Source organism: Zootoca vivipara, chromosome 10 (assembly GCF_965207765.1).
Source record: "Zootoca vivipara chromosome 10, rZooViv2.hap1.1, whole genome shotgun sequence".
NCBI lineage: Eukaryota > Metazoa > Chordata > Lepidosauria > Squamata > Lacertidae > Zootoca > Zootoca vivipara.
Window position 1 is genome coordinate 40,750,533 of NC_142593.1, and position 16,981 is coordinate 40,767,513.

Consider the following 16,981-nt stretch of genomic DNA (forward strand, 5'->3'; position numbering starts at 1 on the left):
ATGCCCCTTGACGCTTTAATTGACCTATAAGTGATAGGATTTTCTGCATGAGCAGGCCTGTAGTAGTTTAGCTACATGTGTTGGCAAATGGCTCTAGTTAACTCATAAAATAAAGTTGTGCTGTCATGAGCAGAGTCCTTATGATTCTGTAATACTAGTACTGTATTTGCTGCTTCATTAGATCAATTAGATAAACTGACAGCAAAGATTGACAGTAATCCCTCATCTATGCATCAAGCCCAGTTCCAAGGGTAATGCATATACACGAAAATCATATGTAATCAAACCTTTGGAGCCACCCTACAGTTGGAGCCACCCTGCAGGTGTGTGGGGTGTGGGAGAGAAAAAGCATCCCAGCACATCCAGATCCAGTGCACTGAGTGGGCCTGTGAATGGACTTTTTGAAAAGTACCGTAAGAGAGAACCTGGATGAAGTCTCCATCTTCCACACCTGTTGCAAGAATTAAAGGGTATACTTTAACTGGCATAGTCAAATGTTTTTTTTAGGGAATTTTCCATACGCCATGAAATGATGGTTTGGATTCTTACATAGTAACTTATTGCTTAGCATATATTCACACTTACAATATAACTTCAAAAGTGAAGCTTCTCAAGGAAAATTGCCGTGTCCTTTAAAATACAGAAATATTTTTATTCTACAGGAGATGGCTCTCCCTTCAAGAGTTCCTTGCGTTTGCTTTCTCCAGAGCTGTGGCTTTTTTAAAAAAGAAAATTTTATAATGGTTATTCTCACATTTTTCTGGAAAGGATGAAGGGTTAGTTTCCCACCCAAACTGCCCTTCACATTTGTTAAAACGTGCATGTGCACGCGCACACACACACACATTTATTTTAGGATGACCATTACTGGAGCTCTTTGCTACCTTAGAAATATGAGCACCTATATATATATTCTATTAAAATATTTTATTACATAAAACATACATTGCAATTTGGTTTATGTCCCACAATATAAAAATGACATGGTTTTAAAGTAAGTTCTGGAAATGTTTCCAGTCTTGCATGCTATGGAAACTCAAGTGTGCCAAGGGAAGGGATGGTTCCCATTATATCCAGAAGGGCTTTATGTTTAGTACTTTTGTTTCACAGTGCGCTTCATGTAGTACGAGGTGATAGTCTAGTCTAGTTCAGTATTGTGCCAACTCTGGCTTATGCTATGCAATAATGTGGTTGTCAAATGGCTATTAGTTTGTCTGTCCCCAGTTACTCACTCCCATAGTCCTATTGAAAGGAGAAGCCTATACTGGAAGGAGAAGCATTTGAATATTCTTCCTGTTACTCAGATGTTGTGTACAAAGTTCATGGTCATTCACTCCCTTTTACTTCTGCTTACGCAAAAGTGACAGTAGTGTAATACTTTCCATTAGGTACCATCAAAATGTTACAACGTAGTGCACAAGCTTTCAAGTTCAGCTTTTCAGTAGTTGCTCAGTTTTTTGTGATTTTTGTGATGCTTAGATACTACTGTATATTCCGGCATATAAGACGACTGGGCGTATAAGATGACCCCTGACTTTTGAGAAGATTTTCCTGGGTTAAAAAGTAGTCTTATATGCAGGAATATACAGTACATTCCTGTTTGCTTTGGATTTTCTCTGATGGACTGGCACAGCTCCAGTTTCTTTTTCTTTTTCATTCAGTGTGTGTGCACCAGTTTAGGGTGGAGACATGTTTTATTGGCTGATTTTACAGGCTTTATATGGAATAGAAAAATACTAGATTATAAAAAGAAGTCTTTCTCATGTGAGAAAGTATGCCTAATACTTGCTTGTCAACATAAAGTGTTGCTTAATAAACCTAGTGACAATATGTTAAACTTTCCAGTGTGAACATTAAATTGTCCAGTATAAAATGAAATGTGCTTTTAAAAAGGCCTCATTTATAGCTGCATTCTAGATGAAACCATGATGTGTCCCCGCCCTTTTATTGATTTTCTTTGTGCAGTTGATAAGACTTTAAATAGCTATGGTGAATACACAACATCAAAGTAATTTTAAGCTGTGATCTGCCTTGGCGTAGGGGAGGAAGTGGGCTGACCCTCTGAGCTATTGCATTGAGAGGGGAGCTCGGACAGGGTTGACATGTAAGTCCTAGGTTCAACATCTTATCATCTTGAAGAAAAAGGTATCTGGTTGAAGAGTAAGGATGAGTTGCTTTCTGTGAAGTTTGAGAGCTGCTGCAAAGCTTGGTAGATAAAACTGGACTGAATAGACTAGTGGTCTCATGTTTTATAAAGGCAAAAACTTCTGTTCCAGGTGTGGGGGACCTTTGGCCTTGCACTGTTGCTGTATTACAACTCCTGTCAATCCCAGCAAAGATAGCCAGTGGCCAAGGGTGTTGGGAGTTCAGCAACATCTGGAAGACCAGAGGTCCCCCATACTTGTTTTATTCCCACAGTACTTAGGTAGTAACTTAATTCTTTGCACTGGGGCCCAATCCAAAGGTTGTATCCAATACTGTCAGTCTGCTGACTCAAAGGCCCTTGTGCTAGTGATGGATTACTGTGTTGCACAGCATTGAGAAATAAACCAACACAATAGGTCTGCTGGTGAAACCAATGATTTGATTAATTTATGTTGCATATATTGTAGCACTTAATAAAAGCAATCTAAGTGGTTTGCAAAGAAACCTACAGAAATACTGTACCCAATAAATATTTAATCAAAGAACCATGTAGTTTAACCAAATTAGAATGTAAAATATGGTAATTAAAATTGCACTAGTGGAAAGGGCTCATCAACCTTGGGAAGGTAGCTTATCTAGGAGAAGGAAACCTCTGCTGCTGGAAGAAGTGTTAAGGAATAAACCCTAGACAAATGATGGTTGGATGGTGCCTTGTATGCCTCCTTCTGGCAACTTGGGCAAATGTCTTGCTCTGTTGTTCTTTGGACCACATCAGTGAGGCCAAGAGGGGGTTCTTGTTGTCTGGGCAGCCCAGGACCTCTATACACACTGCAGTGGCGGAGCTTCATGCTCCGGCACCGGGGGCTGGGCTGGACCCGTTCCGGGGGCGGGGCGCACCTCCCGGGGGCACGGGGTGCCTCCCGGAGGGGCGTGGTGCACATTGCGGAGGTGAGGCACACCTCCCAGAGGGGTGTAACACCCGTTTTGGGGGCGGTGTGTGTTTTGGGGGCGGGGCGGGCGCCCCCGATGGCACCCCTGATGGCACCCCTTGGAGCCCGCCACTCGGGGCTGCCCGCCCCTACCGCCCCTATCTTCCTACGCCCCTGACACACTGCCCAGGCTTGTGCCCCGGGGTTGTCACTTCAGTGCAGCTAACACAGCGGTTTGACTTCACCCCTGTACTTCATTGTCTCTCAAGACAGACAGATGCCTACTAGTAGTAGTAGTAGTAGTGGAAGTATTGTGAAACTACTTTTTATTTTACTGCCCTGTATGAATTATATATGCAAATGCAAGATTTTGGGAGAAGTCCTGTTGTGCAATTGGGAAACAATGCTAAGATTGTATTTTTTATTATTATTTCACAGTGTTTATGAACCATGTGATTGTAATAAAACCTCACAAACTGAACTATAATTCAGGATTGCTATTTTAACATACAGATAAAGCAATTAACCACTTAAGAATTAAAAGTTTGTGAAGGATAGCTTTAATTGATGGTACTGACTGAGACTTAAGAACACACATGATTATTATTTTTGAGACTACCGGTATTTTGTTTCTGGTATATTATATCTGAGAATGAAAATACGAAATATGTCTTTATTAACATTACCGTGTGCATGCTTCAGTATGTAACAAAAAACAAAAAACCAGCCCTTTATTAAGAAAGCTGCAATATACAATTTTTAAAAATCCAACAATAAATTAGCTGTGATCACCTTTTAAAAAAAATCTGTTCACAACCTTCTTCGTTTGGTTTTTGGTTGCCTCTGCTGTGCTGCTGCTGTAATCTAACTTCTTGCTTCCTTTAATGATTTGAGCTACAGAATACTGTTTACCAGGAAAATATTTCTGAAACCAAAGCTCTCTTTGTATCTATCCAAAACAAAAGAAAATGCTTGAATCTGTGAGCAAAGTTGGAGGGGGCTCTATTGCTAGAGCCTGATGCTGTTCCTGCCAGATAGCATTTATGGCTTCTGTTTGTGTTCTGCAGTAGCTCTTTTCCATGGCAAAGGATACCAGCTTCCTGCTAGAAAGCCACATAGCTGCATTCAAATTCTCTTAAATTCAGGAATACTCCCTGTGCACCCTTTGTACTTTCCTCTGTGGTTAAAAGCGGAAATGTGAGCTGATTTCACCATTGAAATGCCAACTGTTAATCAGTATCATGACAGAAAAATATAGCATGGATCAATGTGGTGGTTTCAGCTATGAAGTTGGCTTTTGTATTTGCTGCATATGCAAGAGATCGTTGAGGGACATCTTGTTATGTTAACAGAACATCTTGTTATGCTAATCGGGCATGGTTGGGCTATTTTTGCTGTGTGTGGTGCTTTTCCAGGGCTTATAAAAACTTCAATCTTAGCTGGAATATTTTCCTAATGTAAACCGATTAATTAAAAAACCAGGCATATTTTTGCCAAGGGAAGCACATTTTTCACCTTTGGATATTAACATGTTGGCACTCCTTTTCCTGTGGACTTTAACTTTCAGAACTGAGGATTTCCTTTTGGTTCCCCCGCCCTGCTTGTGTTTCCTTCCCTAAAGGCTTCTAAGCCAGGACAATTGTGTCCAGTCCTCCCAACTGAAACACATGGCTTTTTGGCTAGCGGATGCTGTGGTTAGATCAACTGGTGATAATTGACTGAAAGTTCATATTTGTGTTGGATATAATTCCAAAAGTTTTAATTCTGTAATTTATTTTTAATCTTTTGGTGCTTTGAAAAGGATTATGATTTTTATTTATGTATGTTAAGGTATTTGTATAGGGCTTTTCAGGACTGTGCGACCCTCTCAGGGTGGTTCACTTAATAAAATAATAAAACACAAATATGTAGACATAACTCAGGCTAAAAATCAGCAGGAAAATAGATATCTCCCCATATAGCAGCAGTGATTAAATTAATCTTTAAAGCCTGGACCAGCCTCAAATAGGTTAAAAGTGAATGTAATGCAGCCAGTTCTTTAAAAGCCACTAATGAAAGAGCAAAGAGCATTTCTTGTGGGAGGGAGTTCCATTCTAAGGCTAACAAATGTCCCAAAATTAGGCTGGAAAACAGATTAGAATTGAACTAAACAATCAGTATCCTAGAGAAACACCTGGAGAAGCATGAACTGCCTCCAAGGTAAAGGTGATAAGCCGTAACCTTGCAGATTTTAATGATTAGGTAGAGTAAGGATCCATAATAGGCAGATGATAGGTCTTATTTTCAACTCTCCAATACATTTGTCCACATCACCAACTGGCATAAGCTAAAAAGCAGCCAGCACCACCTCTGAGACTCCCTCTGTAAGCTCAGACAAGGAGATTGTTAGTCAGCAGGGCAGGTGGTATAGCAGCAGAATCCAAGGCTTACCTCTAGTCCTTGACACCATGTAGAGAGACTGATAGCTGTCTGGACACACATTTGCTTTCCAGCCATGTTTCAGTAATGCAGCAAGAAGTTAACAACTTCCCATTATTTTTTGATCTAACATTCACAAAAAGTACCTTGAAATTGGGTGCCTGCAGAATGGAGAGGGAGCACAGATACCTGGCTCCCTTTCATCTACCACGTCTACCTCTCACATGCCATAACATCCTCTGCTCCTTAAAATCCAAATGGTGGCCTCTTCCTCCTGCCCCCACTTCATTCCTCATCTCTAAATTCATTTTAGCTCTAACTGACTTAATTCATTGATAGAGCCACCAATTCCAATTACATATAATTATATCGTTAACATATGTGAAGAGAAATATTTTCTTTGGCTTTGTGGAAGAAAAATGATAAAGTTGGCGCACCATCTTGCATTTGTGATTCTTCTCTTGTTGAGTCCTGGAGTGCTTAAGATACAGCACTCCACCTGGCCAGGGTATAGTCCCTTTAACCCAGAGCCTTCCAAGCTGTGTGTTGCGATACAGTGTGTAGGTGTGTCGCATGAACACTTCCTGCATGCCTCCCAGGGCTAGAAAGGGGTTAGTTTAACCTCTGGTTTGCTAGTGAAACTGAATTACAGTACTGTGTCACAAAATGATGCATGTTTAAAAACTGTGTCACCAACATGAAAAGTTTGGAAAGCTCTGCTTTAACCCAATCTGCTTTGACTGACAGCAGTTGTGTAGGGTTTCCTTATTATGTGAGTTGGGGATGACAAGGTGAAGACCTTCCTGAATCCAGAAAGTATGCCATATCATAAGAATCTTGTCTTAGTTTAGACAAAATGGATCATGAGCCTGATGAAACTGGGTAGCAGCTTCTTTGTCCTTTTATTCGTCAGGTTTAATCAGACCACACGGATTAGATCTGTACCTCAAGGCTTGTGACTTCTAGTCTCAGAACTGATTGTATGCTTGTAATTTGGTTGTGAACATTATTGACGTCTCCCCCATAGTTTGTGCCACAATTGCCTCCTTCTCCATCTCTGTTGAGATTGTTCAAGAGCATTAGTGGTTGTATCATAGGATGGTAAGCTGTGAATCGCAGACAAGAACTACAGTTGCCCATATTGAATGTCTACACAATATTTGGTGTATTTTAAAATATTGTGGTATTTATGCCCCCCCCCCAATAAAGGCTGCTTGAGGCAAATGCAGGGTTGTTGATGTTTTCTAAACTCTGATGTCCATGATTAGTGCTTCCTGCTGTATCACATAAGTAAGGGGTGTGAAACCTTTTTCAGTCTGAGGACTACATTCCCTTATTGGCAACCTTCCAGAGGCCACATGTGTAGTGGGTAGACAAGTGGATGTAAATTTTACCTTCATACAATAGGCTGATTTATACACACTGTCTCACACCCCTCTCTATCTTCTATCCTGGCAAAGAAGATTTCATACCACTTCAAGGACAAATTCCAGCCAGACAGAAGCACTCAGAGGCCTAGCTCCACAACTTCCTTTAAGGAGTGTGGCCTGCGGAGAGTCCAAAGGGCCAGACAGAAAGGCCTGGAGGACCACATTAGGTTCCCCTTTCTTGACTTAAGCGATATTGTATCTTTCCTTTTTTTTTAAATGGTAAAGGATATCAAAATTCCTTCTCTCCCAGATCAATGTTCTCTTGTTTCCAGTACTGTACCTCATGTGGTCTTTATTTTTTAATAGCTCCACAGCCACTCCCAGTTCATATTTCTAAAATGTTATGAATGCTAATATAGGACACACTAGAACTTGCAATGACTTGTTTGTAATTGCTGCTGCTTCTAGTTGCATATTGTTGAAAGTGAGCAATGTTCAATTTATAGGACCTGTCTCACCAAGCTCCTTTAACAGATAGACTTTTTATTTGGTAATTTAGGAGGGGCAAATAAGGTGCACCTTCTAGTAATTCATTGGCTTGCATCCAGAGATGTTTTCTGATAGTCAAAAGGCACTTCCATGTGCACAAAACAGCCCTGCTGAATTCTCCTGATTCCCCATCCCATCGCGGCATATATATGCGTGGTGTTTGGATCAAAAAGTACAGTTGCATGAGCAGAAGGCTATTTTATTGTTTTTATTTATTAAATTTGTATACTGCCCTTTACCCGCAGTTCTCAGGGCGTTTACAACATAAAATCACAATATAAAACACCAAATGCACAATAAAATTGAAAACCAAAATAACCCAATAACCCCCATTCCCTTTCTGCTAGTGCAACCCCCCGCACTGTATCCCTTACTATTCTGGAGCCCGCCCAATTAATTATAACCAGGGGTAATCAGTAGTTTTGCTCTTAGGAGTTATACTCCTAAGGTGCTGGAGGCCTGTGAGAATTTATTTACCCTTTCCTTTCAAGGGAGTGTATGTGGTTTCTCCACCCAAATTCTACCCTTAAGAATAGCCCTGTGAGGTAAATAAAGATGAAAGATCGTGACTAACCTGAGGTCACCCAGTGAGCTTCATGGCTGAGTGTGGAGAACTTGGGTCCCCCTGGTCTTAGTTCAGCACTCTAACCACTGCACCACACCAACTTTCGTGGGTCATGTAGGCTTTTGACGCAATCTTGAACCAAAAAGCAAGAATAGTTTTTATTTCTGAGGTTAGTATGACATTTGCAGTAGTGCTAATCCTGGGATTCTGTCTCTGGATAATGAATGGTAAGCAGCTTTGCCGCGGAAGTGATGGTTTCACTGTGGTATCCTGTAAATGTGTGGTTTGTGATTGTGGGGAAGGGGGATGGGGAGAGCAATGAGACTGGAAAAGTAATGTCCTATGGTGAGAGAGTTTTACCTCACCTATCTCACTACTATTCACAATTTTTAAAAAAATGTAGGTTAGGGTTATTCCTCACTTTAAAAAAAAGTTGGAAGAGACCTTTTTTTGTACATCTCTTTTTGCTTTGGGCACTTTGGTAAATTATTTTTCTTGTTTTGGAATTTACCTTGAGATTAGAGTCTGGTTTAAGCAGTCATCAAATGATGATAATGCATACTTCAAATGTTAAGTTGCTGTTGGATAATAAATAGCACAGGCTGATGTGAACACAACAGCACAGGCTGATCCTCCAACACAATGTAGGACATTTACACATTCAGTTATGAGAGCCAAGAGGGCATGTGGGTTAGTGCCTCCACATGCTGAGGGGCACTGTACATTTGAGCTGCTAGAAGTTAAAATACCACAAGGTATAGCACAAAAAGGTACTGGGGGAGGGAGATGAATAATCCTCAGCATAACAAATACAGGGGCCCCTTTCATGTTTTTAACCTAGAAATTCTAAAATGTGTAATGAATGATAAGAGGTGGGTTAAACTTCTCAAGCTGAGCTTCACGAACCAGGCAAATCTGCCATGGAATGAGGTGAGCAATGGGCCTACCAAGGTCTGAGCTTCTCCAAGCAGTCTTCCTTAGTGTGACAAATATATTAAGAATGACACAGACACCATGCTTGTATTCCTGTGCCTGCAGCTCTGCCTTCTTTAGAGTCACAGCTACTGTCACTGCTGAGAGAACCTTTGACCATTCTTTCATCCTCAAAGCTATAGGCCAAATTGGGGCCTCAAATAGGTCTCTAATTACCTCTTCTTAAAAGTTACAACTCAAACTTCAGGGATCATAGGGCTGCAAACTTTCAGAAGAGTTGAGTACCATCTTCCAACACTTGATCCCTCAAGACTAGATTTTTCACACTACATTCCCAGCCGGACAATTTAAAAACAGCAAGTCATTTAGGGTTGCCACATGTCCTCTTTTTCCGGGACATGTCCTCTTTTTCATGGGTAGGTAAAATGAGAGTCCATAGTTAAAAGTAGAAGTCAGCAAATGTGTCCTCTTTTTTGCTCTTCAAAAAAAGACTGAGGGTAGGCAAATCTAAAACTACAGAGGAGTTTGGGTACTAACCTGCATAATCCACATTTCAGCATATTACGAAAATCTCTATGTAGGTGGACATGCAAGTGTACAGTCTGTGTGTGCTTGGGGCTGAGGGTTGTTCCTGCCTTGAAATACGCATGTTGGGATGAATGTAATATTTAAATTGGATAGTATATATGAGTCCCATCTCAATATGGGAAAGTGAAGGGGGGGGGGAATCCACAGTGTCTATCTCCCTGTAAAATATTTCACTGGGATACAACAATGTTTTGTTTTGTTTTTTTAGTTGTAGCAGTTGCTGATGTCAAGGAGTAAGCCATAAAAATAAGAAGAACCCATGGAACCCTCTGCCTCCTCTAGCAGGGAAGAGGTCTTTTCTCTTGATATACAGTATACTGAATGTCAGAGAACCTCTAAGGCAGGCATAGGCAACCTTGGCTCTCCGGATGTTTTGGAACTACAACTCCCACGATCTCTAGCTAACAGGGCCAGTGGTCATGTATCATGTGAGTTGTAGTTCCAAAACATCTGGGGAGCCAAGGTTGCCTATGCCTGCTCTAAGGTATAGTGCAACTACTGTATAGAGAGGATTCCCTCTTCCTTCCAGCTGGGATGCAGGGTGCTCATCGTGTGTGATAACTGGCTAGGCTACTGCAGTGATTCAATAGACACAGTTAGGGTAGTTCAAATTGTCCTTCTAGTCTGTAACTTCATTAATAACCAGTGTTCTTCATCAAGCTATATAAATAAATAATAAATTATTATTATTATTATTATTATTATAAGCTTTCAGAAGATTCTTCCCTTTTTTTCTGGAAGCTGAAGAAGCCTGGCTTAAAAAAAACATTGTCTCATAAAAATAGGCCCTACATTCCTTGCAGTCGTTCCAGTTCTTATTTATATTCTGTCCAAGTTTCAAATTCTTTCCCTTTTGATTATTTCCATTCCCACGTTATCAATCCAAATAAACATAGCAGCTAAATAATTTGCCTCATAACTTGCCTTATGTGGAAAGCATCATTCTGGTATCTGAACTCTGCGCTATTCTCACTTCTGCAGTTGGCAGGCCTGGTTGCTGGTATCTATGGGACAGATAGGTAAATGGGGCTTTGAAGTCTAGGCAGTTTGTGTGCACTGCATGATACTGAAAATGCTACCCTCTTGAGTTTTGCATGTTGCTCAGTAGTTTCGTCCATGCTTGATAATATATATAGAGAGATAAATATTTAACTGTGTACCTTTTTTTCCCTTCCCCCAACAGCTGGCTTACCCCTTGCTGTTCTAAACTTGGCAAAAATAAAGCCGTATCAGAGGGGCTTTTTCTGTAATGATGACAGCATCAAGTATCCGTTCCATGACAGTACCATCACATCCACTGTCCTCTACACAGTGGGGTTCACTGTGCCCATTTGCTCTGTAAGTAGCTGGCAGCTGTGTGGGGAGAGTCTGAAGTGTGTGCTGAGAGCTCATTATTTGACCAAGTCTTTGAGAAAAGAAAAGGGAAAGGCTTGGCTTAAATGTACTTGGCTGACTAAACATTTGTAGTAACAGAACGAGAAGCCTCTGTGAAACATATTAATAAAGCAGGGATGGTGAGCCTGTCCCATCGCCCCATTTCAACTCTCATTAGCCCCAGTCAGGGATGATTGGAGCTGTATTCCAAAACTTCTTAAGGACACCAGGTTGGGGAAGTTGCTCTATTTAGTTGTAAACCAATATAATTGTTGGCACAATTAGTGTGCAACTTCCTCTGGGGTAGGTTTGCGGGGACGGTAGAAGGAGATAGGATCTGCCCATGTGATGCCCACCAGGTGGAAACTCTAGCTCACATGGTCCTTAAATGCAAAATGTATGATGATATCCGCCAGCAATACCTTAATCAACTATGTATCCCAAAATGGTAACCGATGATAGAGGTTACACGCTTCCTATTACAGGGGAGAGACCAGGAGCTTACTAAGACAGTAGCTAAGTTCCTTTATTTGATCTTTTTCCGCCGAAGTACATTACAGGACCCTGCCCTTGCTGGAGACCCACAGAGGTGAAATAGATTGCCGGCCTCCTTTTCCTTTAGGCAAGTGACTGTACTGATGTTATGGCGACGTGATTGTACTGGCCTATTTGTTGTGAATGTTTGTGGATGATGCCAATAAAGGTTTTGATTGATTGAATTAGTGTGCACTGTTAATATGTGTGCTTCCTTGGGAAATGTGTACATTTCAAAATGGGAAGCCACTTTAATCACTTATTAGAATATTGTTGGGAAATTTAAATTGGTTATATTATTTAGATTTATCTTAATTTAAAGTAATTCACCTTGGAACCAATTAAGAATTTCTGCTTTGGTGTTGAAGGGACTGCTGGATGAATGAATGAATGAAGTGAGTTTAGAAAAATGTGTTCAGTTAAATAGGTAAGATTGTCTTTATATTTAAAATTATGCTGAATTAAGAATGTCTGTATGAGGTACGTTCAGTTAAAATGACCATTTGAGAGCCTCAACACTTCCTTAACTTAAATGTAAGATGTTTAGCATGACCCCTTTGATATAAGATTCACTGAATTAAGTTGTGTTCACTCCTAAATAACTGTATATGGGATTTTATCCTTGGGACCATAGGGGTGCTTGTGAGATATCCAAACCCATTTTTTACTCATGCACCACCTTTTATCGTTGAAATTCTGAGCTACTGCTATTGGAATTGCTCATTAAAGGCTCCTGCAAATATAGCGAAGTGTAGAATAGCAGAGTGTAAGAGTCTTGCTGTTAAAATAAAATGAGGACCACCATTGAAATACATTGAGCAGTTGAAATATACCTAACTGCTAAGATCACACTAATTTGTTATAGTAAACTTTTTTCTTGGAAGTAATATTTCATTTTCAGTCTACACTACCCAAAGTCAATAGTGCTCATATGTTTGCTCTTTACTTCAGACACATAACATTACAGTGTTAATACTCCAGATCTCTCTAAAAGCAAATAAAATTCTTGCCTCTTAAGCTTGTACATGCTGCTGACACTTAATGCCCAAATAGTTTACTTCAGCTGAAAAATGCTGTTGGGATATAGGAATGTCATTTGCTTTTCTGTATAAAGAAAGCCACTTCGGTTTAAACTGTACATTAATGTACAGTCTTGCCAACATTATTGTGTATAAATACACACCTCTCTTGTCATATGTAAACCTAGAAAGTAAGAAAATGATTTCATCTTTGTCAAGAACATAGAAAATATCATTTAGTTCCAGTACAGCATATTTGGAAAACAAGATTGTGCACTGAAAACCGGTGTGAGGAGAAATAGTATGCAATGTCATGTATGGGTCATTCTGCATCATGTCATAGAATCATAGAGTTGGAAGAGACCACAAAGGCCATCCAGTCCAACTCCCTGCCAAGCAGGAAACACCATCAAAGCATTCTTGACATATGCCTGTCAAGCCTCTGCTTAAAGACCTCCAAAGAAGGAGACCCCACCACACTCCTTGGCAGCAAATTCCACTGTCGAACAGCTCTTACTGTCAGGAAGTTATTCCTAATGTTTAGGTGGAATCTTCTTTCTTGTAGCTTGAATCCATTGCTCCGTGTCCGCTTCTCTGGAGCAGCAGAAAACAACCTTTCACCCTCTTCTATATGACATCCTTTTATATATTTGAACATGGCTATCATATCACCCCTTAACCTTCTCTTCTCCAGGCTAAACATACCCAGCTCCCTAAGCCGTTCCTCATAAGGCATTGTTTCCAGGCCTCTGACCATTTTTGTTGCCCTCCTCTGGACACGTTCCAGCTTGTCAGTATCCATCTTGATGCCCACAGAACACAGTACTGCAGGTGAGGTCTGACCAGAGCGGAATACTATACTCCTATTGATGCAGCCCAGAATTGCATTGGCTTTTTTAGCTGCTGCATCACACTGTTGACTCATGTCAAGTTTGTGGTCTACCAAGACTCCTAGATCCTTTTCACATGTACTGCTCTCAAGCCAGGCTTTCTGCAGTGGTTTACTTTATAGTTGCTGTGACTTCTGAATGAGAATCGATATCGTTCAGCTCCCCACCTAATTTAAGGTATTATCCACATTCAAAGCACTTTTATACCACTTCAACAGATATGTCTTTCCCCAAAGGACTCTGGGAACTGCAGTTTACCCCTCACAGAACTGCAGTTCTGAGCATTCTTAGCTACTTTGGGGGAAAGCTGTGACTGTTAAAGTAGTACATGCATGCTTTAAATGTATGGTGTGAATGTGACATAAGATTCCCCCACCTCTTCCAAGTTAATGGAGAATAACGTCTGTGAATGTGTGGTTATGATTGTGTTTCCTGAGCCTGTGATCAAGGGGGTTGAGAAAACAAAAGCTGACAACAAATTCAGGCACTCTGCTCTAACTCAGATTAACAGCTGTTTAATGAATGATAGAGATCGGCAGCAGGACTCAATTTTTTAAAAGCAAGGCTGGCTATGTACTTTAAGTGCCCGAAGCCACTGCCTTTCAGGGTCTGGCAGTGAGGCAAGAAGCTGCACAGGTGTTTTAAATTTCCCATTAACAAATAAGTCATGCAGATGAACAAACCCCGCCTCCTCCCAGATCCCAATGTGACTGTAACACTTTGGGCAGGAAAATTTTGGATTATCTAGGTAGGGGTGTAGGCATCGGAGCTAAAGCCTGCTGTCATCTCCTCCACACATACAGCCTAGTAAGAAGAATGGGATTTTCAAGACTTGGGAAGGCATGTTGAGAAAGCGTACCAAAGGCAGGGTTTAAAATCTTGGGGACACATGGGAGTAGTCCATTGACCCAGGAGACATCTTTGCTATAAGTTAATACAGTCATACCTCGGTTTAAGTATGCCTCGGTTTGAGTATTTTCAGTTTAAGTACTCCGCGGACCTGTCTGGAACGGATTAATCCACTTTCCATTACTTTCAATGGGAAAGTTCACTTCAGGTTAAGTACGCTTCAGGTTAAGTACGGACTTCTGGAACCAATTACACTCATACCTCGGGTTAGGTACGCCTCAGGTTGAGTACTCTGTGGACCCGTCTGGAACAGATTAATCCACTTTCCATTACTTTCAATGGGAAAGTTCGCTTCAGGTTAAGTACAGACTTCTGGAACCAATTGTGTTTATAAACCGAGGTACCACTGTAATGGGTAACAGTTGCCTGAGTTGGCAAGGTTCCCAATACAGGTGTAGATTGGGGATCCCTATACCTCAGTTCTTAGCTTTCTTTTCTTTTCCTTTAAAAGACAAGTTTATGAACCCGTGATCTTTCCCCTCGGTGAAAGAAACCTATAGAGAGAGGGGGAGAATAATAGGAAGTGTATTAAACAAAAACAGTAGTGATGGTTTAATAATAATGATAGCTGACACACAACCAAGCCAAGAGAGTAATAAAGGATGCCAAGAGATAACATCTTGCTTAAGACGCTTCAACAGAGGATCATAATTGTGCCTTCAGAGTTGGGCTAGGTCTTTGGTTACCAGAATTCCCAAATATTTGAAAAATGTTTCCTGTAGTATAAGATTTGACTTTTGTGCAAGAGAGACATCATCAGAGACCTCATCAAACATTGGGAGGTGAATGCACATAAGTTGGGATTTTGTATAATTTACTTCTAAGCCATATTTGTTTGTCACTCAAGCAATGCAACTTGTAGGCAGTTTCTTTGCATGTTTAATGAGAGGTCAGTCCTGGTGTGTTGATTGAGGGTTACTCCTAGTAAGTGTGCATAGGGCTGCAGAATTAGGATATTTGTGGAAAAATTATCAGGTATCCTGATTAAGCTAGAAATGAATAAAGATCAAATAGTAAAATTAGTCTCTGTGTTAAATCAAGAAACTAGGCATCTGCCTATTGAGCCATTGGCCAGTCTTTTCACTATTCTGCCAGCTTTGATTGTAAGGCCATTCTCAGGTGCTGCTGAACCAGAATCTCTGACGCTGAACAACTTGGAAAGCTCTTGATTATTGTTTAGCTAATACCTTGAGGCCTGGGTTTAGAATGCATTGCACATGAAAGTACATTCCTCAAAAAGGGGGGGGGGAAGCATGGTGAAAGGGAAGGGAAGGACCAGTGATTTCCCTGGCGCTGCTCCTCTTTTGACTCTTGTACAAATGAGTCACTTTGCCATTATTCATTAAGAGTTTGAACAGCTGAAACCATCTGTTTAAAATGCACAAACATGGAGCATTAAATTGCATGTTGTGAGCCAGTATAACTTGATGTTGATGTCTAGATGAGCCCATTTGAATGCTGTGGAGTAAACGCCCTCCTGAGCTAACTATGTCTTTATGTTGAACTAACCTTTACGTTAGACACACAATAGTGTGTGTAAATAATTAAAGGTAGCAATTTTTTTCCTATAGCAACCTGGCAAGAACAAAACTGAGCAAACATAATAACTTAACATTTTGCATTTTTTGGAAGTTTCTTTATAAAAAGAAGGCCTTTGTAAAACTTTATGGGTGTAATCTGTATATTGGGTGTATTCTGTCTTGTTCTTTATTTTGTTCATTATTATTCATCTGTATATAATGAAAGATCGTGTTTCTCCAAAAATAAGACACTGTCTTGTATTTATTTTTCCTCAAAAAACCATACTATGGCTTATTTTCAAGGGATGTCTTATTTTTTTTATTAAGTATGGTATAGTTTAACCTACAAGGTTAAACTGCCAACACTATGGCTTATTTTCAGGGTATGGCTTATATTCCTTGAATGCTTGAAAATCCTGCTATGGCTTATTTTATGGCTATGTCTTATTTTCGGAGAAACAGGGGATTTTACATTCTGAGGCTCATACAGCTTCAGGGGAATGACTGTATGTTTGGGAAAGGCTATTTCCCTCCCTGCTCCATGCTTGTGGTCCTAATCCTGCTTTCTGCCTAAGATAAATAGTGCCCCCTAAATTCTTAATGTGTTAATTCATTACAGACAAGTAACATGTCTAGTTGCTGTCTTATGTTCAGTGCTAACTAATTCCAGGGACAGTACTACAATAGTACATGTGTGACCTGTAGTAAAATGTTAATAGAGTGCACATTTGCACCATAAGAGGAGTGCCTCTCCCTTAGCAGGCATCCCATCCCTCCTGATTCCTCCCCCCACACCCCCACAGGAATGTTGACTGTTGCAGGTCTAGGGTCAGGCTGAAACTACCGGTAGGAAAGTAGCTCATGGGTTACCCTGTAATGTTATCTGTTGCAGAGTAGTATGCAGCAGCATTCACCAACCTGGTGTTCTCCTGATGGTTTGGACTACAACTCCCATCAACCCCTGCCAGCATGGCTGTGCTGACGGGCTTATGGGAGTTGTAGTCCAAACCATTTGGAGGGCACCAGGGTGGCAAAGACTGGTATAGAGCAGGGGTCAGCAGAGGGCCAGTCCACTGTGGCTCAGACCTTGTGGGGGGACGGACTATATTTTGAAAAAAAAAATGAACAAATTCCTAATCCCCACAAATAACCCAGAGATGCATTTTAAATAAAAGGACGCATTCTACTCATGTAAAAACACTAGGCAGGCCCCACAAATAACCCAGAGATGCATTTTA

At 40.7% G+C, this 16,981-nt stretch overlaps 1 protein-coding gene across 3 annotated transcripts in view; it reads left to right on the forward strand.

Annotated features, from left to right (window-relative positions):
• Positions 1-16,981, forward strand: part of PLPP1 (phospholipid phosphatase 1) — an 86,356-nt gene that overhangs the window by 8,841 nt on the left and 60,534 nt on the right. For 2 of the 3 annotated variants that reach the window (XM_035100580.3, XM_088652667.1), the window contains exon 2: positions 10,681-10,835. The exons of the other annotated variant lie outside the window; for it this stretch is intronic. In XM_035100580.3, the coding sequence (XP_034956471.1) occupies positions 10,681-10,835 (155 nt within the window). The remainder of the gene's footprint in view (positions 1-10,680; positions 10,836-16,981) is intronic. 3 annotated transcript variants of the gene reach the window in all.